This window comes from Engystomops pustulosus, chromosome 3 (genome assembly GCF_040894005.1).
Source record: "Engystomops pustulosus chromosome 3, aEngPut4.maternal, whole genome shotgun sequence".
NCBI lineage: Eukaryota > Metazoa > Chordata > Amphibia > Anura > Leptodactylidae > Engystomops > Engystomops pustulosus.
In genome coordinates, this window is record NC_092413.1 from 144,173,949 (window position 1) to 144,199,898 (window position 25,950).

Here is a 25,950-nt window from a genome sequence, read left to right on the forward strand (position 1 = left end):
ATTTTGATGTAATTACTATGAAGATCTCAAGGGGTTAACAATCTTCCTAAAAGCTGTATCTGACAGTTTGAGGGGTGCAGATTTTAAAATGGGTTGGTTATATGGGCAGTTTTGATGCTAAATATGTAAAATGTTATTCAAAACTGTATTTATCCCCAAAATAGTCAATTCTGAAAATCCAGAAAACCGATAAAAAATGATGAAAAATGTAAAGTAGACATATGGAAAATGTTATTCAGCAAGTTCATTTTAATGGTAAATTTTGGCTGATAAGTTTTGCGTTTATTTACAAAAAAAAAGAAGTACAACATATGGGGAAAAAAACAAACAAACAAACTCAGAATCGCTTTGATAAGTAACAGTGTTCAAAAGTTATAACCATATAAAGCGACGCAAGTCAGAATCCAAAAAAAAAGGACTGAGCCTTAAGCTACAAAATGGCTGCGTCTTTAAGAGATTAAACTTGTTTGTTTCCATATATATGGTTTTAATTTTTTAATGTCTCCATTTTCTGATGCTAATAACTTTTTCATACTCTGGTGTACAGAGCTGTGCGAGGTGTGATTTTCTGCTGACGTTTTGATATCCACCATTTTAAGGGCTGTATGACCTTTTAATCACTTTTTGTTACATTCCTTAAATGTTGCAAAATGAGGGAAAAGTGGTGTTTCCGATATTTGGGCAATATTATATTTTGATAGAATGGACATTTTTGAACGTGGTGATACCCAACATGTTTACTTGTTTATTTTTATGTAAGTTGTAGGAAAAGGGGGGTGATTTGAACTTTTAGATTTTAGTAATTATTTTTTTTAACCATTTTTCAGACACCCTTGCCGTGACCCTACCATATGTGGATTTACAATCGCACATTGTAATAGATCAGCCTTGGGCCATGTAAAAGACTAAGGCTGTCATGGTAACTAATTGTCAGCAAGAAAAAAGAAAATGGTACAACCCACGTGCTGTCTTTTTACTAGCGCTAATGAAGGGGTTGACACCAGCTATCGTTGCTAGCACCGATCGTGGGTGTTGGTGGGTATTTGCGGCCCTATGTAGCAAACCTCACGTCTTTATGAAGAGAGTTCAGTCCTCTTCATGGATTTTTTTAATGCTCCATGACGTATATGTATACACCATGGAGCAATAAGGAGTTTAAAATGAATGTTTCACTAGAAAATGAACAATTTTTCCATGACATCCACCCATGACGACCCACTTGGAGGATGCTCCTTGACCTCTTTAGGGACAGAAAGAAGAGAGGTTAAAGGCCTCCCACCCGCATCCTCCTGCCTTTGTTCTTCCTGTCCCTACAGGTGTCAGGTCAAGAGAGGGTCTCTCTCCTCCTAAGTGGAGGGACATCACTATACTGACCCAGGTTATGCGGGCCTCAGTCCAAATTCCCCTCCAGATCAATCCTCGGTCAGCGCGCCTTCCCTGGATCTTCTCTGGTCTGACGTCCGTCCTCTCCAGTGGCTAAGCAGGGTTGCAGCCTATCCGAGGACGCGTGACCCCGCTGGAACTAGAGTTCCTAGGTATCCTTTGAGCTCCGATGATGACTTCTGGTCATGACTGATTTTACAAGGAACACTGAAGGAGTAATTGGAACGCTGATGGTGGCCACCAGCATGGGGGATGGGCTCACCATTAAGGTATTTAAACCTTAGACGTAGTTGCGTTGATGTGAGGTCTATGGTGTGCACTCTTGTTATTCCTTGCTGTCCTAAACACATTAGGTCTGATGAGGCAAACTTGGACCTACTCCATCCGCCTGTTCATCTAAGTGGTGCTGTATGGCATGTTCTAATGTATTGCTTTTCTGCTATTAGAACCATAAGTTAGTATCTCCTTTACTTTCCCCCTAGGAGAAGGATCAAGGGTCCTCGGCCACACAAAGAGATCCCCCTCTGAAAAAGCCCAGACTAGTGATTGATTCCTCCTCGGCTGAAGAGGACTGTGATTTAGAGGAACCGTTCAGCTGATACTGAAGATCAGGCACCTCTTGAAGGCTATGCCCTAACCAACACAAGATGGTCTCTTTGGCTGAAGCAATGGGGTGGCGATATTCGGTTTAAAACCAAGCTCTGCAGCGTCCCCTTCTCTGGAGCCTCCGTATTTGGTCCAGAATTAGATGCCATCCTGGAGAAGACTTCCGACAAGGGGTTTTCGGAGAACAAGGCGGTTACTAAGAAGACTTCTTTGCGTCCCTTCAAGAACCCCAAAGACTTCTTTCGCGGGAAAGGTAAACAGGGTCACTGGAGCTACCCTAAGAGAGGAAGAGAAAGGGGCTTCCTCTATGCTAACCCACTTCCAAGAAACAGTGACGCCAGGGTGGGGGGGCAACTACGTGGATTCACTTCTCAGTGGTCAAGCAATGCTTTGAATCCTTGGGTCTTGAACATTATCAAGTCGGGGTACAGAATAGAATTCAATCTGCCTTCCTCAATATTTGTTCCTCCTTTATCTTCTGCTTCTCCCTCCACTCACTCTTATCTGGCAGGAAGTCTCATCTCTCATCTGCTCAGGAGTGGTTGTTCCAGTTCTTCACGATCAAGGGAGGTCAGGCTTCTACTCTCCTCTGCTCCTGACAAGAAGCCTAACGGTTCAAATCGCCTGATCATAAACCTGAATCTTCTAAACTTCTACCTACCGGAAGTTTCATATGGAGTCGGGAAAAGGAAACAACATAAAAGATCAGATCCGATCCTTCAGGAGGAAGGCTTCCATATCGAGCAATGAAGATCCTGGGCCTTCTCACAGCCTGCCTCCCTTCAGTAGCTTGGAGCCAGACCCGCTCTCGAATCTTGCAGAGTTGAATTCTCTGGTCTTGGAACAGGAATTCTTCTGGCCTGGACAAAAACCTCATTATTCCGTCCTCCGTAAAAAAAGGGACCTCCAATGGTGGCTACAGACGGAAGATCTGGAGAAAGGAGTTCCTTGGCACTGCCTCCCGTGTCACTATCATGACCGACGCAAGCCGTATGGGTTGGGTAGCAGTCTTCCCTTCTCACTTCGCCGAAGGATCCTGGTCCCCATCTCAGTCAAAGAAGCCTTCAAATTACCTGGAGCTAAGGGCAGTCTGGGAAGCCCTGAGGTTAAATGCTGTTCACCTGGCAAATCGCCACATCCACATCCTGTCGGAGAACACCATGGCTGTATCCTATTTGAGAAGGCAGGAAGGAACAATATCCCTGGTCCTTTCCAACTTAGCCAGCACCATATTCTCCTGGGCAGAGGGAAACATCCTCTCCATCTCAGCCACCCATCTGAGGGGGGTCCTAAACAGGGAAGCAGACGATCTCAGCAGGAGAACATTTTACCAAACGAATTATGCCTCAATCAGGAGATCTTCCTTCAGCTAACCAGCATCTGGGGCAAACCTCGATTCGACCCCTTTGCCACAAGAGAAAATACAAAGTGCGTCTATACTACTCCCTACTACTCCCTAGGTTCCTCGTAATCTGAAGGCTCACTCTACTCGAACCATGTCGGCTTCTTGGGCGGAAAAAAGAGGCGCCTAATTGGAACAGATCTGCAAGGCAGCTACATGGGCTTCTCCTTCTACATTTATCAAACACTATAGTTTGGACTGATCTGGTTCTCAGGATCTTTCCTTTGGAAGGAAGGTACTTCAGGGCAGTGGTCCCACCCTAACACTCTACTTATTTTGTAGATCTCCAAGTGGGCAGTCGTGGAAATGGTGAATTAGTACTCACCGGTAATTCGGTTTCCATCTAGTCCTCCGTGATGGCCTATATAGATTCCCCTCTCCCCTTTTTTTTTTTTTTTTTTTTTTTTGTAATATGTATGTGACTTGAACATACTAAATAAATTTGTGTTGTATCTTCCACTGGTGTAGTTATTTGTTAGAAACTGGTGGGAGGATGCGAGTGGGTGGCCATCAACCTCTCTTCTTCCTGTCCCTACAGAGGTCAAGGGGCATCCTCCAAGTGGGCTGTCATGGAGGACTAGATGGAAACGGAATTAATCGGTGAGTACTAATGCACCATTTTTAAAAGAAACCTACCACCACGGATCTACCTATAAAAGGTAGATTGGGTGGTAGGTGCATCTATAGGACGTGAGGATAGCCCTTTTAAAGGGCTAATCCTCCCGTCCCTGCAATCTTTTAATAACTTAATTCCCTCATATGCAGATTTTCTAAAAGGGCTACTGAGGCCTGGAGTAGCCGGAGCTGAGGCTACATGGCGCAGCTACTCCACGCCCCAGTAGCCCCTTTGATCCTACCAGATATCTTCGGCGTGCAGCTACGAGGAGCTCCACGGCTTCATAGCAGTGACCGCGCAGAGTAACCCGACTGATGCCGAAGTATAAAGTGCATGCCACAAGTCAAAGGCACAGGTCTGTCTTCAATCCAAAAAAAAATTACATAGAAGTTACTTGTGGCAGCAACATCTTACCCATGGATTATTGCATGTCACCTCCCCAGCGGACATTTTGGCGTTACACGTCTTAATCCTTTTTGGTATTTTATAAAGAGCATCAAGTATGCTTATTATGATACAATAATACCTATACAATGTACACATCGTTTTTACTCATTTATATCCCAGGACCAAATAACAGTATATACTAAATGACCATACGCTGTACTTATCAGCATAAATAACAAAACCCAATACTATCCTATGCTCAACATTATCTAAGGACCTAAAGGTTTTTATTTACAATCCATCATTAAAGAAAACACTACATAATGATACATACATGGAGGAATTCAAAATGTTTAAAGCCAGCAGGCCCACAGTTACTGATGACAGTGCTGGAGTTGAAATAAAACAGACAGAACTTTTGCACAATCCAAGTGTATTCGGTTTCTCAATGATGAATTGTCATAGACAGCATTGGCCACATTTATCACATTTTTTAACACAAAACTGACACTTCAAACAAAATGTAATAATGCTATTTTCAGTCTTCGTTTGAAAAAAAAATAGCAATATTAAAAAGGGGCAAAGCCTATAAACTGGTAACATAAGATAATTCTCCACCAGCATTTGGTCCATCATAAAACTCCTACTGGTTATTTAACCCCTTAATGACCGCCCTATCGGGATTCTACGGCGGTCATTAAGGGTACTTCTTGACGTGACGCCTTTCTACGGCGGCGCGTCAGAAGAACATTTTGGGACACCGGGTCTCGCTGGTGCCGGTGTCGGGCTGTGATATCACAGCCCAGACCCGGCACTAACATCCGGGATCGGAAAAACTCCGATCCCGGGTGTTTAACCCCTCACATGCTTGACCGCGGCGTGTAAGCGTGTCCCACGTGGATCGGACCCCCCCCGGTGTGCTTACCGGGGGATCCGATCCCTCCTGCCGCTGCCTCCGGGTCCGGCGAGTGACCCGAGGCTTCCGGCTTCTCTTCCCGCCGGGTCCTGCCTTCCGGTTAATAGACTCAATAGAAGTTGTTTTACACACGTTGAGGGGTGAAGTTTCTATAGTGGGGTAATTTATGGGGTTTAATTATTATTTAGGCCTTTCAAAGTCACTTGGAAGCAGAGTTGTCCCTCAAAATGTGAGTTTTGGCAATTTTCATGAAAATGAGAAAAATCGCACCTAATGTTCTGCGCCTCATAACATCCTGGAAAAATTACAGAACGCATAAAATATCATCCCAACATAAAGCAGATATTCTGTAAATGTTAATTATCAAGCTTTTTGGGTAGTTTTACTTCCTGTCTGGATAGCAGAACATTTCAAACTTGGAAAATGAAGAATTTTTACAAACTTTTGCCAAATTTTCACTTTTTTTCAGAACGAAACGCAAAACTTATCACTTAAATTATACAACTAACATGAAGTACAATGTGTCATGAGAAAACATTCTCAAAATCACCTAGATATGTTAAAGCATTCTGAAGTTATAACCAATTATCGGGAGACATGTCAGATTTGAAAAATCGAGTCTGGTCATTGAGCAGAAAACTAGTGTCGGTGATAAGGGGTTAAATAATCTTTTACTCCTCACCGTGTAGTTCTTGCATGCCGTCTTAAAATCTCAAGAACTCTGCTAGAATTGGAAAATCCAGTGTCTGTGATAATAAACAGTTGCCGGGGGTATCCACGATGCACTGCATGTGCTAATATTCGACCCAACATTGAAGAGAAATTGCTGGATATCCCACCCATCTTGTTACTTCGAAAAAATTCACATGCCATCTCCAAAGAATCCTGTCAAAAAAGATACATACAGAGACCCCTAAATTCCAAGATTACTGTTATCAGTACATCAGAAGTGGGGTTTAAAATAGCAACTTACTTTTCAACAACCTCTGAATAAATCAAATTCAGGTTATTTTTTTTTTTGCTTTTTAGTAACACTTTATGCGCTGCGATTCTGGTCTTTTGGCAGTGCTAGACAGAAAATATTATTATACTGGTGTGGTGCAAAACCAGGAAACAACTGGTGGCTCATTAAACAACAATAAATTGTATATGCAATGCACTTCACACATGATCAATTAAAATCTCTAGAAGTCAAGTCACATTGACAAGTCTAGTAGTCTAGCAGATAATAATCTGGTTTACATAATAAATATATACTAAATAACACGTGACAAAAATTGATTCATTTTATTCAATATTTGCATCTTCCTGGATGTTTATTTATGTTTGTTATGGACAATATAGACAACTTCGACAAGTTACAAAAATTAAGCAGCTTAGCTGACAGCAATTTTTAGTTAAAATAAATATTACAAGTATAATGGCCTGAGCAAGGGATGTAGACGTAGAAGTATGTTTGTTAGCAATTTAAAATTCCCCCAGGTTTTGGATAGGGCCCCAGTAATGTGCGTTTGCATCCCATTTGATACCAGTTCTCTAAATACAGCAGCATCACACAGGGTTGGGCCCATCACAAATGTATGGGTTGCGTTACAGCAGGGGTCAGGAACCTTTTTGGCTGAGAGAGCCATGAACGCAACGTATTTTAAAATGTTATTCCGTAAGAGCCGTACCACATGCAAATGGCCCCAGTAGATAGGTAGTCCCAGTGTCAGTGGTGCCCCTGCAATCTTAGTTTCGGATCGCAGGCACACCCATGCCCCTCTCCACTCACCACTTTCCGGATCCTGTCCCGGCTGGCCAGTGGTGCTGCCCACTTTCCGGGTCCCTATAAAGACCAGTAGCTCCCAGCATTCCTCGCCGATCTTAGTTCTTCATGCCTATGAGAAAGCTTTCCACAGTGTTTCCTTCCAAAGTGTTAACCTCCCGTTGTGACCCCAGACATCTTCCTGATTCTACTCCTTCGCTGCCAGCCCTGACCTCTTGCTCCGTCCCCGACCTTGCATCATTGCCGCCTGCCTTGACTGTGTACCTGTTCCTGACCACGAGACTGCCTAGTGATCCTGTACCTCGACCTTGGCTGCCACCATGGACAAGTCGTGCCTGTGGAACGACCTGGTGGTACCACGCTGCAGCAAGACCATCCTGCTTTGCGGTGGGCTCTGGTGAAGACTGAGTACCACTTGGACTCCAGTCCTAGGTGTCTGCTTACATCATTGTCCGCGGTGGTCTAGGGGTTTACTACTCAAAATCCTGACACCCACCAGATGCCTCCCAGTATATAGGTAGTCCCAGCACATGCCCCCAAGTAAATAGGTAGCCACAGCACATGCCCCCCAGTACATTGGTTGCCACAGCATATGACCCCAATGTATAGTTAGGCACAGCACATGCCTCCCAGTAGATAGGTAGCCACTGCACATGCCTCCCAGTAGATAGGTACCCACTGCAAATGCCTCCCAGTAGATAGGTAGCCACTGCACATGCTTCCCAGTAGATAGGTAGCCACAGCACATGCCTCCCAGTAGATAGGTAGCCACAGCACATGCCTCCCAGTAGATAGGTAGCGACAGCACATGCCCCCCAGTACATAGGTTGTCACAGCACATGCCCCCCAGTACATAGGTTGTCACAGCACATGCCCCCCAGTACATAGGTTGTCACAGCACATGCCCCCCCAGTACATAGGTTGCCACAGCACATGCCCCCCAGTACACAGCAAAAAAAAAAAAAATTACCAGCGTTTCCTGCAGCCAGCTCCTCATCGCTTCCACACTCTTCAGGCTTATATGATGGCGTATACAAAGGACGTAGGCAGCGGTAACAGCGCAGCCTGTGTCCAGTGATCAGACTAAGAGACACATAGCAGCCATCACTTATAATAATAATTCTTTTGTGTACAGATTACGCAGCGCTGCACAAAGCATGTCAAATTGGTTCCTGTCCCCATGGGGCTCACAATCTAAACAACCTAACAGTATGTTTTGGAGTGTGGGAGGAAACCGGAGTACCCAGAGAAAACCCACGCAAACACACTATTTATTAAAGATCTGTCTGAGAGCCAGATGCAGCCAACAAAAGAGCCATATCTGGCTCCCGAGCCATAGGTTCCCTACCCCTGCGTTACAGTGTGCTGTTCAGCAGTATTGGTTGGTACTTCTCTGGGGTTGTGGTGAGCATTTTATCCCCCAAGATGCTGGCCAAAATGGCATACAAAATAATACAAAAGCATAGTAAAAATTAAATTTTTTTCTCAAATATGCCATGTTAGTGCCAATGTATTTTGCCCAACTAATGCCACTTGGGACAAACTCGTCAAAAATCATTCTGCGGGTTATGGCAATACCCCACATGTGGCAATAATCTACAGGATGGGCACACGGCAGGGCTCAGGGAGCAAGCAAAATTTTAGCTTTTGGAGCTCCATTTTTACTAGGTCTGTGATGCAGTGCCCCTGTGTAACCAGTACAATAGAATCCTCCAAGATGTGACCCCATTTTAGGAAAGGGCACCCCTTGAATTTATCTAGGGTTGTATGAGCATTTTAACCACGGAGATGCAGGCTCAAAAGTAATTCAAAGTGAATGTTGCAGAGTAAAGATTGCATTGCAATTTATATGCCATTGTAGTCTCAAATTTATTTTGCCCTACTCATGCCACTCTGGACAAACATCAAAAATCATTATGCTGGTTATCCTGGTTAGAGCAATACCCCATATTTGGCAATAATCTACAGGATCAACAATCAAAATTTTAGCTTTTGTAGCCCCGTGTTCACTGGAATGGTATTGGGGTACCCGTACAATAGACAACCCCGAAAAGGGGTGGAAAGGAGAAAAACACGCTAAAAATTAATTCTGTGGGTTATCCTAGTTACAGCAATACCCCAAAAATCATAATGCTGATTCTCCCGGGTATGGCAATGCCCCATATGTGGCAATAATCTACCAGCTTGGCACGGTCATGGCTTAGAAGGGAATGTGGCATGATGTATAATCTGTGCATAGTACATCAGGGTAAAATGTACATCTACACTCACCGGCCACTTTATTAGGTACACCTGTCCAACTGCTCGTTAACACTTAATTTCTAATCAGCCAATCACATGGCGGCAACTCAGTGCATTTAGGCATGTAGATATGGTCAAGACAATCTCCTGCAGTTCAAACCGAGCATCAGTATGGGGAAGAAAGGTGATTTGAGTGCCTTTGAACGTGGCATGGTTGTTTGTGCCAGAAGGGCTGGTCTGAGTATTTCAGAAACTGCTGATCTACTGGGATTTTCACGCACAACCATCTCTAGGGTTTACAGAGAATGGTCCGAAAAAGAAAAAACATCCAGTGAGCGGCAGTTTTGTGGGCGGAAATGCCTTGTTGATGCCAGAGGTCAGAGGAGAATGGGCAGACTGGTTCGAGCTGATAGAAAGGCATCAGTGACTCAAATCGCCACCAAGGTAGGCAGAAGAGCATCTCTGAACGCACAGTACGTCAAACTTTGAGGCAGATGGGCTACAGCAGCAGAAGACCACACCGGGTGCCACTCTTTTCAGCTAAGAACAGGAAACTGAGGCTACAATTTGCATAATTGAGGAAGCGACGGCGAAACGTGCGTCGGGGTGCTGTGGTGGTGGTCTGGTAACTTAAAACTATATTGGTAGGCACTTGATGGGTATATTACGCCCTGGTTTGGGCATTTGGTAACATCTTTACCTTTTACTATGTGATCACCCCTGTGTGCCTGTATTTGATATCCCATTGTGGAATGTATTGTATTGCATTTGTGATTTTTGTGGTTTTATCATGTTTTTAACATTTTTTTGGAGTGTTGATTCATTATAATAAAGTTCAAATTGATTTCATAGTCATATAACATTCTTGTCCTTTGACAATTATTGACTACCTGGATCTTGTATACTGCTTTTTGGTATTCATCTTTTGATTGGTATAGGGATCGCTATAAATTGCAGAGGGTATCTTTGTTGGTACTTATTACAATTTGCATAAGCTCGTCGAAATTGGACAGTAGAAGATTGGGAAAACGTTGCCTGGTCTGATGAGTCTCGATTTCTGCTGCGACATTCGGATGGTAGGGTCAGAATTAGGCGTCAACAACATGAAAGCATGGATCCATCCTGCCTTGTATCAACGGTTCAGGCTGGTGGTGGTGGTGTCATGGTGTGGGGAATATTTTCTTGGCACTCTTTGGGCCCCTTGGTACCAATTGAGCATCGTTGCAACGCCACAGCCTACCTGAGTATTGTTGCTGACCATGTCCATCCCTTTATGACCACAATGTACCCAACATCTGATGGCTACTTTCAGCAGGATAATGCGCCATGTCATAAATCTGGAATCATCTCAGACTGGTTTCTTGAACATGACAATGAGTTCACTGTACTCAAATGGCCTCCATAGTCACCAGATCTCAATCCAATAGAGCATCTTTGGGATGTGGTGGAACGGGAGATTCGCATCATGGATGTGCAGCCGACAAATCTGTGTGATGCCATCATGTCAATATGGACCAAAATCTCTGAGGAATGCTTCCAGCACCTTGTTGAATCTATGCCACGAAGAATTGAGGCAGCTCTGAAGGCAAAAGGGGGTCCAACCCGTTACTAGCATGGTGTACCTAATAAAGTGGCCGGTGAGTGTAAATGTCCAGGGATGTGTGATAAATACCGAAGCACTCTTTCATACATGGTCCTGATTTTTCAGGGCATGTTTCACAATGGTAAATGGTGTCCTTCCTAAAACCTCTTTTGGAGCAAACCCTGCACCATTTTTGTGTTCCCTTTGGGGAACTTCTCCTGGAAAGTGCTGCCCTGGTACAATACGTGTTGTGGCTTCACTTCTAGAAGTACTAGCACTCCCTCCTTCCTGGTTTCCAAAAAGAAAATGCTTAATAAAAAGCACTTGAGAATCCAGGAAAGTTCCCTTCTGGCCTGCACATCAATGTAACATGTATGCATTATACAGTGCTATCTGAATGATGTGCAACACCCTCAATTTCTGTACTAGTACTGGGACAGGGGTGCTGGTGTGCCTATGTACTGTTAACACAAGGACCTCTCTCTTGTCCTTTTACTCAACACACAAGTGCTCGTCTCTTTTTTCCCAAGCAGCAACTTAGGGAGACCTATCCGATTTCTGTGTGAAGTGCCGCAGTATTTCTGGAAGCTAGGCACTTGAATAGTTTAGTGCTGGTGTAAAAATTGTCTACACTGCCATCCCGACAAGCGTTTCTCCAGTAGTGATGGGTTGTTCGTGAACAAGCCGGTACAAAAAGCAGACTGGACGGGAGTCAGCTGCCTTCAGTGAACTGATAGCTCAATTAACTGTGGGGGGGGGGGGGGTCTCTGTGGCTGGCATCTACTCTGGGGGCGTGGCATCTCTGTGGGTGCCGGCTACTCTGGGGGGGGGGGGGCATCTCTTTGGCTGCCGGCTACTCTAGGGGGGGGGGGGCATCTCTGTGGCTGCCGGCTACTCTGGGGGGGGGGGGGCATCTCTGTGGCTGCCGGCTACTCTGGGGGGGGGCATCTCTGTGGCTGCCGGCTACTCGGGGGCTACTGCCCCAAAGTCAATGAAACAACCATCCTGCAAGCTTCCCAAGAAGCCCCATAGTAAAAGTGTAGGTTGTAACTGCTTTAATTTCACTTCCCCTCATTTCTATGTATTGGGCAGTTCAATGGACTTTCATTTCTCTTTCTACTGATCAATGGAGGTCCCAGCAGTCAGATTTTTTTCAGTGAACATACTGTACATTTATCTCATTTATGTACCTCAAAATCCCTTTAACCACTTCTTAATTTTTAAATAAAATATAACCATATAAAAACGAGATAAGGAAAGGCAATAGCGAATGTGGCAAAGTTTGATCGACACTGCAAATTCTCACCAAACTCTCAGCATCCTTTGCAGTCAGCAGTAAAGAGTACACAGATTCCCTTGCAGCCCCCCTCACTCACGTTGCTGCACTGCCTGCTGGTTGGAAACAGGGCCCTGCTGTCACATGTGCCACCTGCTACATTCAGCAATGTGCGTGCAGGTAAACTTCTCACAGCCAGGATTAGAGAATCCTGCAAAACAAAGATTGGGTAAGAATGATATGTGAGATCTAGACCAGTGATAGCGAAACCATCTAGACACAGGGTTCCCGAAACCCACTTTTTTGTTGCAAAGTGTCAACATGAAAATTTAAGCAGTAACCTAGTGATCCCTGCTGCATCACAAGTTTCAATCATATTTGTGTCCTGAGCACTGTAGCTTCCCTCCAGGGTCTCCTGAAGAGGAAGAATCAGGGGACCCAGAGCAGGAGCTCCAACGATAATCTATCTCTACCCATACCTTCTCCTCCAGTAGTCCTGGCGACCAAGGTGGTGTCGCTTTAAAATAGCACTGAGCATGGCATGTATTGGGCTGTCTTGGACTGCAGGAGGAAGCCTTGAGTCCTGTCTGGCAAATTATGTGCTACAGTGAAGGTCTGGGTGCCCACAGATTAACTAGAATTTGGTCCTTTGGAGTGCCTGATACTGTACCTGACAAAAAGCCCGGCTTATGGTACCTTTTCAACTGGCATTTTTAATGGAATTTGCAAACGAGGCTCCAAACAGAGTCTCCAGAACAGATAAGAACTTAGCCTCACTGAAGCACACTGGAAGTAGTAGTGTTAATAAACCAACCTATTAACTGCCAATGGGGTCAACTGGGCACCTTTCCTTTTTTGGTCATTTGTGTTGTTATAACAGAAACCATGGCAGCAATGTGAACAGAACATAAGTAGCATTGTTTCAGAGTGTAAGTAAAATAAAGATGAACTAGTCTTACTTGTATATTATGGGTTGGCTCTTCCATCAGATGGACAATAAAAATAACTTCACGAGTAACAGTGGGTAGATCAGAGCTGAGAGAACTCAGAGAAGTAATATCCGGACAAAAGTTTAGCATCAAAACTGGATTGAAATGAAGATCTTTATGAAATCTCCGCCGCACAAAGTTGACCTAGTATTAGAAAGTCCGTTATGTGTTTCAACTATGTTATACAAAAGAATACAATTTTCTTTTCAAAGTATTGCAGTTTTCTTATCAAACAGTAAATGACTAGCATAATTTGGTATTCTGCATTTATTATTAATAAAATGTGGTCTGTTCATGTAGGTTTGCAGTTTTCTTTTCCCTTCAAACATACAGCTGTGTACATGACCCAAGACCTTTCGCAGAAATGTTTTATACACCAATGAGACAAAAACTGTGTACTTGGAACAATAGCATAACACTTTGTTTATCCTTAGGGCCTCAACACTTTGATATGATTGTGAGGAATATGTGTTTAAAAACTGGTGGAGAAGACATAATAAATCTCCCCCACTGTGTGCTTCCACTAAACTAATACCCGCAGCCAGAGGCTGAAGGGGGGGGGGGGGGAGGTACGGTTGTTGTGTTGATGTTACCACTGAGCCTCTGTATACAGATACCGCCTGGTGCCCATAGTAAAACAAATTAAAAAGTTAATACAAGACAACCCCTTTAATGCTAACAGTGTTAAAAGCTTTCTCCCTTCCTCCTTCTCCATAGATAACAGTGCACTTAAATATGGATTTAAAAAAAATAAATAAAAAATACATTCATAAGTAATAAAATCTTCCAAAAAATACAATTGATGTGGCAAAAAAATAAGCCACAACATGGGTACATTGAACATAAAAAAATGTTATGGCCCTTAGAAAGCAGCTAGTAATTTCTTGCAAAATATTTTTTGTCAAAAAGTTATGCAACATAAAAATACCCATTTCATATAATTGTTATTGTAGCAAATTGTTGGATAAAGTTAAAAAATGTATTTACACAAAAACAATGTTAAAATTGTGCATCCCATGAATGCACAGAAAGGATTAAGTACAGTTACAGCAACAGAAATATTATAGAGATTTGTGGGAATATTGGGCTCAGATGAAAAAAAAAATTCTTGGTCCTTAAGGCCACAAAATAAAAGCATGGATAAATAACGGACAATTATTAATAGATCCAGGCACTGTGACTGTAATATTCTTATATTTTTGTTATCCTTGGCCTACTTCCTTCATAAATCAACTTTTAGAATTATGCTAATGAGCCTTAAAGGCCACTGGGGTGGTTCCCAGAGCCCCTCCATTCTGCAGCTTCATCGGCTGTTACACTGTCCCACCCTCTGCTCCCTCGGCACTCCCCCCACCACCTTGTTGTAATCTAACTGCAGCACATGGAGAATTAGCAAAGTAGTAGCATTTAATGCATCCAGTTTATTTCCAATGATTCTGATGTGAATAACCGATTGTCTTATTTCCCAGTGACTTGTCCTCAATATGTAATATTAAATTCTCTGAACTTACCTGTCTTTCAGGGTCACTAGATTTCTTCATCCCCTTAATAAAATCTTTTCTCTCTTTTATATGCATCTCATATTGTTGAAATGTCTTGCTTCCTTTCTCAAGACAAAGATGAGGGAGGTGTGGTTCTTTAAAAAAAATAAATAAAAAAAAATAATCAGAAAAGGTTTCTTAGATCCTTAAAGAAATATAACTTTTCATTGATATGATGTGCTTTTCTTTTTTAATAAACTCAATGCTCGAATTTAGGAAATAATAGCTGTAAAAGTTAAATCTCTTAACCACATGCATTAAAGAACTGCATGAGTGCCGTTCACAATAAAGGACAACTGCCTTTGGATCCACAAGGTTTTGTTAAAATAAATGTGAGATGACATGCCATTACCCGCTCTGTACGTGCTATACTCCTGGTTGATACTCTGCACACCTCTGATGAACTGCCACATGAAATAGTGGTAGGGAAACGCGTTAGGTGCATAGGTGTTTCTAAGTGACCGTGCAGCTGTTTGTCACTGCTACACGGCACTCTGATTTATTTTTGGGTGGAAGTCATAGGTCTACACTTGGGGAGCAACCACCCTATCCGTGACCTTTCACCCAAGCACGCTAGTGGGTCCTCTAAGGGGTTCATACCCCAAAACAAATAGACCGAGTGAAATTCTGGCTCTCTGTTTCTTTATGAGGGTGATTGAACGAAGAGGGGACAATTAACTATATACCCTCCGACCCTCTAGACATAACATTGATAGATGTCCTGGTCCTAGATGAGGTACCCAAGCCTGTTGATGCATACTATAATGCAAAGATTTTTTGGCTATAGGCCGAGTTTTTATATTAGTAATGAATAAAGATTTATACTTTTAAATGTTCCTATCACAGGCAGTTTTTGCTTTATTTGAACTGCATGAGTGCCAATGCATAGTTACTACAGTTACTGTGAGCTAACAACAGGAAGGCATAAAGGAAAGATATGAACCAGCCATCTTGGTTCAAACACTACAGGTTTTGGCCCCAGATAACCGATGCGAAAATGCAAAAAAAAAACAATACTGTGAACCAGTCCTAACACAGATAAATTAGTAACGTTATGGACACAAACTTGTAAAATGATGGAATCACAACAGTCCCTTTGTCTGTGTAAAAATAACATTGTACAGTCACATGGTAATGTGAATTTCTTTGTGGATTAGGGCGATGCCACACATGGCGTTTTGAACCCGTTTTTGGTCCGTTTTTAAGCAGTCTATCCAAAAACGTATGCATTTTTGAAAAACACATGCGTTTTTTGAAAACGCATGTTTTTTTGACCAGTTTTAATGAAGATAATTGGTAAAACCTGTCAAAAACTTACTCGTTTTCAAAAATCGCATGTGTTTTTCAAATAGGCATGCTTTTTTTAACTGGCTTTTTAAAAAACAGACCAAAAACGGGTTCAAAACGCCATGTGTGGCATCACTCTCAAGTTGATATCAGAAGTACCGTAGTAGCAGCTGAATGTGACTAATAGATGAATCAAACCTTGATGAGACCTATAGCAGACAAGGGGATGTAAGTTTGACACATACCTACAAAAGTGCTATATATCCTGTATGGAAAAATAGGAGGAAATTACTAGTCAGGAGACAGCCAGAGACTCTAGGGCAGTGATGGCGAACCTATGGCACGGGTGCCAGAGGCGGCACTCAGAGTCCTTTCTGTGGGCACTCAGGCCATTGCCCAAGCACACCAGACAGGACTCAAAGAATCTTCCTGCAGTTCCAAAAGATGCTGCTTTCAGTTATATTTTGTTACTTACTTTGTTACTTGGGACTATAGGAAGAGGGAGAATGAGTAGACAGGGCCGAATTATCTTTGAATGACCTTCTGCTGGCCCCACAATTTTTTCTGTACAGAGGGACACTGGCAAGAAGCTAAAATGATGAAAAAGTTCCATCTTTCTACTGTGTTACTGTCCTCAGGAGGCAAATATGATTGAAAATTGTTGAACAGGGAGCAATAAGTTACTGCTTTAATTTTTGGTTGGCACCCCGCGATAAATCAGGGGGGGTTTGGGTCGGAGTTTGGGCACTCGGCCGCTAAAAGGTTCGCCATCACTGCTCTAGGGAGAAGGCAGAAGCGTTTCTTCAGTGCACCGAGCTGGTAATGCTGTGCAGTGAATGGCAGAGCAAACACTGTTGTCTACTTATTAGACCTGGCAGTTACGTAAATGCCGGGTCTACAAGAGAATCAGAGCTGCTGGATCTGATTAGTTGTTTCCCCCTGTAAAGCCAGATCACAAAAGGGTAGCCCCTTAGGCTCATTACCTTAGTTTTAAATGTTGATTTTAAAAGGTAGGAGGCCTTAGCTAACAAATATAGAACGATTCCCACAGTCACAGTGCCTAAATCTATCAGTGTCTGTGGTTTATCATGCTTTATTTTGATGGTAGATTTCCTTTAAGTTTTAGATCCTGTTCAAATGTTCTCTCTCAGTGAATTATAATGCAGTTGCAGCGAGGATAACAAAATCTGAAACAGTTTAAATGAGGTGAAGACATTGTTTCTCTCGGTTGTCTCATCTTTATACATCACTCTTACTGCACAGATGGCCAGATCAATGTATGCATATCATACATACCTAATAAAGAACATTGTACTTTTTATCTACATATCATTGTTCTAAAAAGCATATTTATTTGTTTCTTTTGACTTCTTATATTTATAAATAATTTTATTCCTGAAACTCTATGTTGTGCTGTTTGGCTTTATTCCTCGTATAAATTGAGGACAACTGGATTTTACTAGCATCTTGTATTTTGCTACACAATGACCGTGTGAAATCAGTGTTCACAGCTCCAGACAAAGTGAACAGTAACTTTATTTATATGTAGTTAGGTCCATAAATATTTGGACTGAAACAACATTTTTGTAATTTGGCTTCTGTACATTATCACAATGAATTTTGAACAAAACTATTCAGATGCACTCAGGTTGAACCAAATGGTAGCATAAAAAATTGAGGAACTACAGTATCTTTTAAACAATTAATTGGACAAAGTAATTGGACAAATTAAATAATTGTAAATTAAATGTTAAATTGAAAACTATTTGTTGGCAATGACTGCATGTAGTCTTGAACTCATGGACATCACCAGACATTGTTGTGTTTTCTCCTTTTTAATGCTCCGCCGGTCCTTTACTGCAGCAGTTTTTAGTTGCCGTTTGTTTTTTGTCTGAAGGTTAGTCTTTAATATCTCAGAATTCATCCGGCTGCTCCTGCCCCATGACATCATCAACAAACACTAGTGACCCAGTGCCACTGGCAGCCATGCATGTCTAATCCATCATACTACCTCTGCCATCTTTAACAGATCACGCAAGATGCTTTGGACCATCAACTGTTCCACGCCTTTGCCATACTTCTTTCTATCATTCTGGTGGAGGCTGATCTTGATTTCATTTGACCAAAGAATTTTTTGCGAGAACTTTTCTGGCTAAGATGTTTTTTTGTTTTTTTTAGCAAAGTCCAATCTAGCCTTTTTTATACTTGAGGCTTATGAGTGGCTTGCACTGTGCAGTGTACCTTCCACCATCTTTATCCACTAATCTCTTTATGGAAGATTTGAATATTGATATGCCTACATCCCGGAGAGTGTTGTTCACTGTTACTTTGATAAGAGATCAAATTTAAAAAAAAAAAAGACAAATCCAAGATTCACATTAATGAATGAGGTGGAAAATCCCCATATACTGCCATACTGTAGTATGGCAGTATATGGTAGGATCAATCAGACAACCTAGGGTTAAAGTACCCTAGGAAGTCTGAAAAATAGCAAAAATAAAAATATTTAAAAAAAAAAAGTTTAAAAAATTATAATAAAAACTAAAAATTCAAATTGCTCCCCTTTCCCTAGAATGGATATAAATAAAAAGCAAAAATCATAAACACATTAGGCATCGCCACGTCCAAAAATGCCTGATCAAAATATAATAACCGTTTTTCACCCCGTAACGGAAAATAGCATCCAAAGTTGAAAATGCCACTTTTTTGCCATTTTGAATAATATGAAACATTCTATAAAAAGTGATCAAAAAGTTTTACAGTCCTAAAAATGATCATAAAAAGTCATGAAAAGTCACAAAAAATGACACCACCCACAGCTCCGTACACCGAAGTATGAAAAAGTCATTAGCGCCAAAATATGGCAAAATAAATCAATTATTGCTTTTGTACAGGAGAATCATGAGAATCAGGAGGTCAAAGGAACTGACCAAGGAGCCCAGAGACAGAATTGTGGCAAGGCACCAAACTGGTTAAAGTTACAAAAGAATTTCTGCAGTACTCAAGGTTTCTATTAGCACAGAGGCCTCCATAATCCTTAGATGAAAAAAGTTTGGGACAACAACAACTCTTTCTCGATCTGCCCATCAAGCAATCTTAGGAGAAAAACCTTGGTGAAAGGGGTAAAGAACCACCCCAATATCACGGTGGCTGAGCTCCAGAGATGCAGTAGGTAAATGGGTGAAAGTCCCACAAAGTCAACTATCACTGCAGCCCTCCACCAGTTGGGGCTTTACGGCAAAGTGTACGGAAGGAAGCCTCTACAGGGAAAAATTGTGGTCAGGGCATCATGCTACGTGGGTGTTTTAAAGCTGCAAGGACTGGACAATTGGTTGCAATTGAAGGAAAGATGAATGCGGCCAAATACAGAGATATCCTGGATGAAAACCTCTTCTACAGTACTCTGGACCTCAGACTGGGGTGAAGATTCACCTTCCAACAAGACAATGACCCAACGCACACAGCTAAGATAACAAAGCAGTGGCTTGAGAGCAACTCTATAATTGGCCCAGACAGAACCCTGACCTAAACCCAATTGAGCATCTTTGGAGAGACTTGAATCTGGCTGTCCACCAACGGTTACCATCCAACCGGGAACTAGAGAGGATCTACAAGGAAGAATGGAAGAATTTCCCCAAACCCAGGTGTGAAAAACTTGTTGCATAATTCCCAAGAAGACTCTTGGCTGTACTAGCTCAAAAGGTGCTTCTACTCAATAATGAGCAAAAGGTCTGAATACTTATGATCATGTGATATTTCATTTTTTCTTGTTTATTAAATTGGCAAAAATATCTACATTTCTGTCATATCTACCTCAAGATAGGATGCATTGTGCACATTAATGAGCCAAAAGAACGGTTTTGATCTTACAAATATTTAGTTTAAAATGGCTACCATGCAAGCGGTAGATTTCCTTTAAAGGGAACCTGTCACCAGGGACCTCATTTTCCCTTAAGACAGGTAGCAGAAGCTTATCACACCAGCATGGCAAATATGTTTTTCTGCCTTCTCTAGGCATTTGCATTACAATATTATGGGGTGTTAACATTTTTCTGGCTCCTCTGTTTAGTCCCAGAGGTTTTGGTTTTGATGCATTTCAAAAAGCAACATGCAACTTGTCTGTGCTGCTCACTCCTCAGTTCCCACCTTTGTTCTCCTTCACAGGAACAGAGCTCACAGTTTGGTAAGTTGATATCAGTCGGGGAGCGAGGAGCTGTACAGGAGCAGGTGGCGCAGCACAGACAAGGCACAAGTTTTTTGAAATGCATCCAAACCAAATCCCAACCCCTGGGACTAAACAAAAGATTCTGTCAGAATGCCAGGCAAGTTAAAACACACAATATATTATTGTATATTGTAACAATATATATTATTAGGTTATTTTTCAGTCTGGTTCACACAGTGCAGTTTAACATTTTTTTTTTAATTGAATAGGTTGCCACATTCCTATATGTGAATCCTATATATAACAAATTTATGAAGGCATTAAATGGTTTTTACAGTTAACCTCTAAATCTCCTGGATATCAAGAATACTAAATGGAGTAGAAAAAAAAACAACAAAAAAACCTTCCTGCTGTTTTCCCCTGTTCTTGAAATGCACTCCTCCAGTGCTTTGATGACATCAGTTGGGCTGGAAGTGCTGCAGCAATGCAAAGGCAACGGCAGGCAGAGCTCTACCTCTTGTGACCGCTACTGGAAAACCCGTTTAACCCCTTAAGGACACAGTTTTAATTTATTATTTTCGCTCCCCACCTTCAAAAATCTATTATTACTTTTTTATTTCCCCATATACAGAGCTTTATAGGGGCTTGTTTTCTGTGTAACAAATTGTACTTCCTATTTACAGTATTTAATATTCCATGCTGTGTACTGGGAAGTGGGAAAAAATGCCAAATGCAATGAAACGCAATTGCGCCAATTTGTTTTGGGATCTGTTTTTACGCCTTACACTGTGCACCCCAAATGAAACCTCCCCTTTTCTCTTTCAGTCAATATATAATAACAGGGATACCAAGTTTATACAAGTTTCATTATGTATTTTTTTGCAAAATAGACAAAGAGCTCCTGTGGGTGACTAGAGCCCTTCCGTGCCACTTCTTTACAGGCTGTCGCATTGTTTCACCTTCTCCTTGCACACCTCCTTCTGCCTGATATTATTTCACACAGTGGGAGAGAGGAAGTGTGAATATGCAACACAGAGGGGCTCTGGTAACACCCCCAGAGCCCTTCAGGCTCATTACCATGGTTTATGATGCATCAATTTAACAGTAGAAGTTATGTACTTAGACACTCACAATGATAAAGAATAACTAGCTCATCAGTGAGAGTCCGACTGCTGGGACCCCAACCAATCACAAGAACAGGATCCCCTAGCTGCTACTTTAAAGTGGATGGGAATAACAGAAATAGCCAAGCACTTCATGTCCAACAAACAGACATAGACAGCGAAGTGATGGCTGGCCTACTGCAATTCATAGATGGGTAAACACAGGAAAACATTTTTAATGCTCTCCTCCAAAATGTTTACATCAAGGTTTTTTATTTATTTACATATATCGCTTCGTTGTTTTCCCAATATTTACCACTGGGATGCAGGATGATTTCTACTTCACGGTCACAATTATACTCTTCAGCCAGCGTGATCCATATGGAGGAGGCTGACACGGCAAAAGGACTTGCATCAGCACGAAGAGCATGAGATGGGCTTTCTATACCTGCAAAACAGCAAATTACAGGCATGTTTACAGAGTACTCAATATAGAAAGATGGGTAAAATTACAGAATGGAACTAGCTTAATAAAAATGCCACTGTGGCATGTCTAATCTGAACAACAATGAGCCCCAAAAACCCTCATTGACCTCTTTACTTGCCTGCCAGAAGACATGGACCCTGGACCTGTAAACGAAAGCTGAAATGATAACGCTGTGGATTGGTGGCTAAGCCAGTTAAGGCAGCAGAAAGCGAGTTAGGATGTGTAGAGGTCAGAGTCTGGGCTGGAAAATCTGCTAGCAGCACCCATGGACTAGCCCCTGACCCACTCACACCACCAAAACAGCTGGCAGAACTGTAAGACAAGGAATAAACAAGAATTATGATTCACAAGGCACATTTATTGTTAGAGGCAAATCAACTAATAGAATACAATTAAGTGCAATGAAGTCTAAAGATCTACTCTTGAAGGTGGTAAAGCCCATTCAACTTCTGGCCAAGGAGAAAATAAAACACACAGGCCCACATTTATTAAAGCCCCTGCACCAGTTTTCTGTCTGACCTTGCACATTCTTTTCAGTGCAAACTGCTTGGACATGAATTTACAAAGCGTCTGCGACACATTTCTGTTGTGGCTGCACTATACCCGACACAATACTGCACCGAAAGGGGCATTCTGGTGACTGAACATTTATTATGCGGAGTCCGACAGAATTGTGTCGCACTTTATGTTAAAAGTGCACCAAAAAAAAAAAAAAGTAGGTGCTCTCTGTCGAAGCAGTGCAGGTTGCGCCATATTTATGAAGAGCGAACCACAATTCATGAATCTCCACAGACAATATGCACCTAGTGCAGACTGCACTGTTTTTGATAAATGTGGTCCATAGTATGTGCAACTGTTAGTTATATATGAAAATGTCAAACCTTTGACAACTCCATATATAGTGTGATATTTGGCAAAGGCTATATTAGCTCTTGCCATGCCTAGTTCCATTTTCGGCTGCAATGTTGACAAATGTTGAAATTTAAGTGGGTATGTATCTTTGGCCAAATTTTTATTTCAAATGCAGTACTTGGAAAGCAATTGAGTTATATTAGATTTCCTCTTAACAATGGGGATAACAGAATCTACCCAGTCAAGAACTAATTTAAAAAATATTCTAGTTTAAGGTAATGGTTTGCCAGTAGCACTATTGTATGTAATACGTTAATGTAAGTTTACAAAATTCTATCCTACATTAATTATTCTAAATGAACAATTTTTTTAGCCACACTGGAGCCCCAAAACTGGAAGCGGCTTATCAACAGCAGAAAAATGTGTTTGTTTAAAAGGGAACCCGGCAGGCAAAATAACCCCAAAAACTTAATATATTTTCATAAACTTATTAGAAAGCATTGCCCCTATCCCTACATTGTCCCTCTACATGCCTCCCCTGCAGCCTGTGTGTATGAGATGCTCCTATTCATGTGAATGACAGCCTGTATGATGATATGAGACTCCTAGTGCTGGCTCCTCTATGTGCTTCCTGTCTCTGGCTGCCACCAACCTGAGTGAAGTTGGCCCTTCACTTTGCTAAAATCTAACAAAATTGGTGTCAAACAATTGTGCAGCAGAAATTTTTGTTTGTGCCGCTATTGTTTTTAAGAAATTAATCAATGTTTCCAGAGGTCATCCAGTCCCCCCCCCCCAAATTACCCAAATCAAACAAAACTGGTGCCAATCAATTGCGCTACGTTTGTGCTGATCTGATTTTGAACCTATTAACAAAATTGTTAAGGTCAAAAGGTCAGCCAGACCCCACCTCACATTGACCCAATCAAACAAAACTGGTGTCAAACGTTTGTGCAGCAAAAATTTTCTTTTGAGCTGCGATCATTTTTAATATATTGATCATTAATTCCAGACGACTTTTATTCCATCCAAAGTACAATGTGTTTGATAGCTGCCCTGGTGATCAAACCAGAGAAGTGTCACTAGGGGTATAATCACACGGCTGTCTAGGGGGATGTATATGAGGCCGCAAATTTGCGGCCGCATATACGTCCCCAAAGACAGCAATGGCGGCCTGGCGCCAGTACTGTACCACACATGAGTGGCACCGATCCATGCTGTACACAAGGAAAAGATAGAGCACGCTCCATCTTTCCCAGTGTGCGCGGCCGTGCACCGCTTTTCTCTATGGAGGGGTCACCTCCTCTGAAAACTTTAATTGATATCTTCAAAACGGTAGCGGCACAAATGAAAATCTGATGCACAAATGTAGCACAAAAGTTTGACACTAATTTTGTTAGATTTCAACAAAGTAGGGGAGCGCAACTTCATTTAGACCATCCCCAGTGTCCCCCATCTAGTGTATAGTTGTTTAATGCTTATAGATACAATACTCTTTTAACAACAAATAATAAAACATCTGGTGTTAGTATAGCATGCAATACAGAAAACATCTAGTTATTAACACAGTTTTACACATAAACCAATTCCCCAGTACACAGAACACACAATCACCATGAGCACAACCTGTCGTCACACAGACCATCCCCATGCTCTTTGTGTTCCCCTAGATTTGATGCCAAGGGGGTCAGTGTTGAGTTGAGAGTCACACGTACAGCTCCTCCAGAAAGTGTTTGCAGCTCTTTGCTACTTTGCAGAGTCACACTGACTACTGCAGAGGGGTGCACAGATCCCACACTAAGCACAAACACATTACGTGCTGTATCTGGGTCTAAAACAAGGTGTCCTAAAAACATGGAGAAGAAAAAGAAAAGAAAAAAAACAAAAAAAACAACAATCAGTATAGGTTCATTGCTTTGTCTTTTCCCAATGATAAATACTAGGGGGTGATTTAATATGTTAGTTTGGCTGAAGTCTGTGAGTCCGGGATTTGCAACTAATGATTGATACATTTGGCACATCTATAAGCTCACTTCTGTCCAGAGAGGTTACTCCATTTTTTATACCAATGAGGCTTATATATTTTTATTTATAGTGGCATTTGATAAATCTGATGTACATGTCACCTCTGCAGCCAATCACAGACCTCAGTAGTGACCCCTTCACACGCAGCTAACCATGGACTGAACTCTGTAGTAATATGTCGCATGTGTAGGGGTCACTATACCGCTCCCTGAATTCAGACTAGTATGTCTATATCTACAATAATGCCATGACAAACAGTGACATGGTTAAAAAGGTACATACACATTTGCAATCAACTTTATAGCCACAATGAATCTAGCACCTATCTTCAAAGTCAATAAGTAAGGCCCAATTCACACTTGCATTGAGGCTTTCAGTTATGCTCTCCATTTTAGCAGTGTAACAGTCCTCTCTTTACCTTGCATTTCCCATAGACTTCAAAGTACAAAGGTTACCTTCCTTTACAATTCCGTTAAGAGTGGAAAAAAGATGTAGGAGACTGCACTATTAAATAATGGACAGCATATTTTGCCAAATGCGGGTATTACTTAGCCCTTTTTTAAATTAAAATGCATTGGAGAAATTAAGTCAAAAATACATACAAGATATACTGTTGTGGGAGTCTTTGAGCTGGATTCCTGGATAAACTCAGTACTTACCATTGGGGCAATAACAGGGCAGTGACTCCCAGTGACAGCTAGAACAGCATGCCTCCATTCGTATTTGGCTCTGGACTTGAGCTTGTACTTTCCTGTTCCCGGTCACTGCCTCAAAACTGGTCACAACCTCCCCCTCCTCCAGGAGGTATATAAACACGGCTAGAGGACACACAATGATTAGCAGGAGAAGAGCTTAGCATATATTCTACCATTAATTCTAATACGGACAATCCTCCTGTACGGTAACATGGGCACAATTTAAGATTTCTTTATTCACCATATTAAGACCCTGTTTTGTTTGAAAAATTGAACAAGGTCCTTTTATGGGAAAGCAGAGAAAGGTTTCCACACTAAAATCTTGAAGAAACATTTATCTACAAGAATTGAGCATGGTTTCACTATGGAAGTTGTCACAACATGTCTCTATGACTTAGATGGGTTGTACAAAGTTCCACTGTCATTCTCTATCCACAGAATAGGGGATAACAATCTCATTCCCTACCGACCATGGGAATGAGTGTCCCATTCTCACTAATTGAATGAAGTAGCTGTTGAGCACGCGTCCGGATGCTCCATTCAATGGTATCTGACTGTGAGGGTGCGGTCACACGGTGCAGTTAAAACTGCATCGCAATCAGCTTTGAGGAGGTTTTAAGGTGCAGTTTTGT

General features: G+C 41.9%; 1 protein-coding gene across 4 annotated transcripts in view; it reads right to left on the reverse strand.

Moving 5' to 3' along the window:
- Positions 1-25,950, reverse strand: part of VWA5B2 (von Willebrand factor A domain containing 5B2) — a 63,297-nt gene that overhangs the window by 28,428 nt on the left and 8,919 nt on the right. The window contains exons 1-9 of one of the 4 annotated variants that reach the window (XM_072142390.1): positions 25,785-25,845; positions 25,283-25,441; positions 24,213-24,444; positions 21,868-22,061; positions 21,579-21,710; positions 14,678-14,802; positions 13,137-13,310; positions 12,278-12,388; positions 5,993-6,195 (exon numbers count right to left, since the gene is read on the reverse strand). In XM_072142390.1, the coding sequence (XP_071998491.1) occupies positions 5,993-6,195; positions 12,278-12,388; positions 13,137-13,310; positions 14,678-14,802; positions 21,579-21,710; positions 21,868-22,061; positions 24,213-24,444; positions 25,283-25,441; positions 25,785-25,791 (1,337 nt within the window). In that variant the 5' untranslated portion in view covers positions 25,792-25,845. Of the gene's footprint in view, positions 1-5,992; positions 6,196-12,277; positions 12,389-13,136; positions 13,311-14,677; positions 14,803-21,578; positions 21,711-21,867; positions 22,062-24,212; positions 24,445-25,282; positions 25,442-25,784; positions 25,846-25,950 lie in introns of those variants that run through there. The other 3 variants (XM_072142388.1, XM_072142387.1, XM_072142389.1) reach the window with 3 other exon arrangements.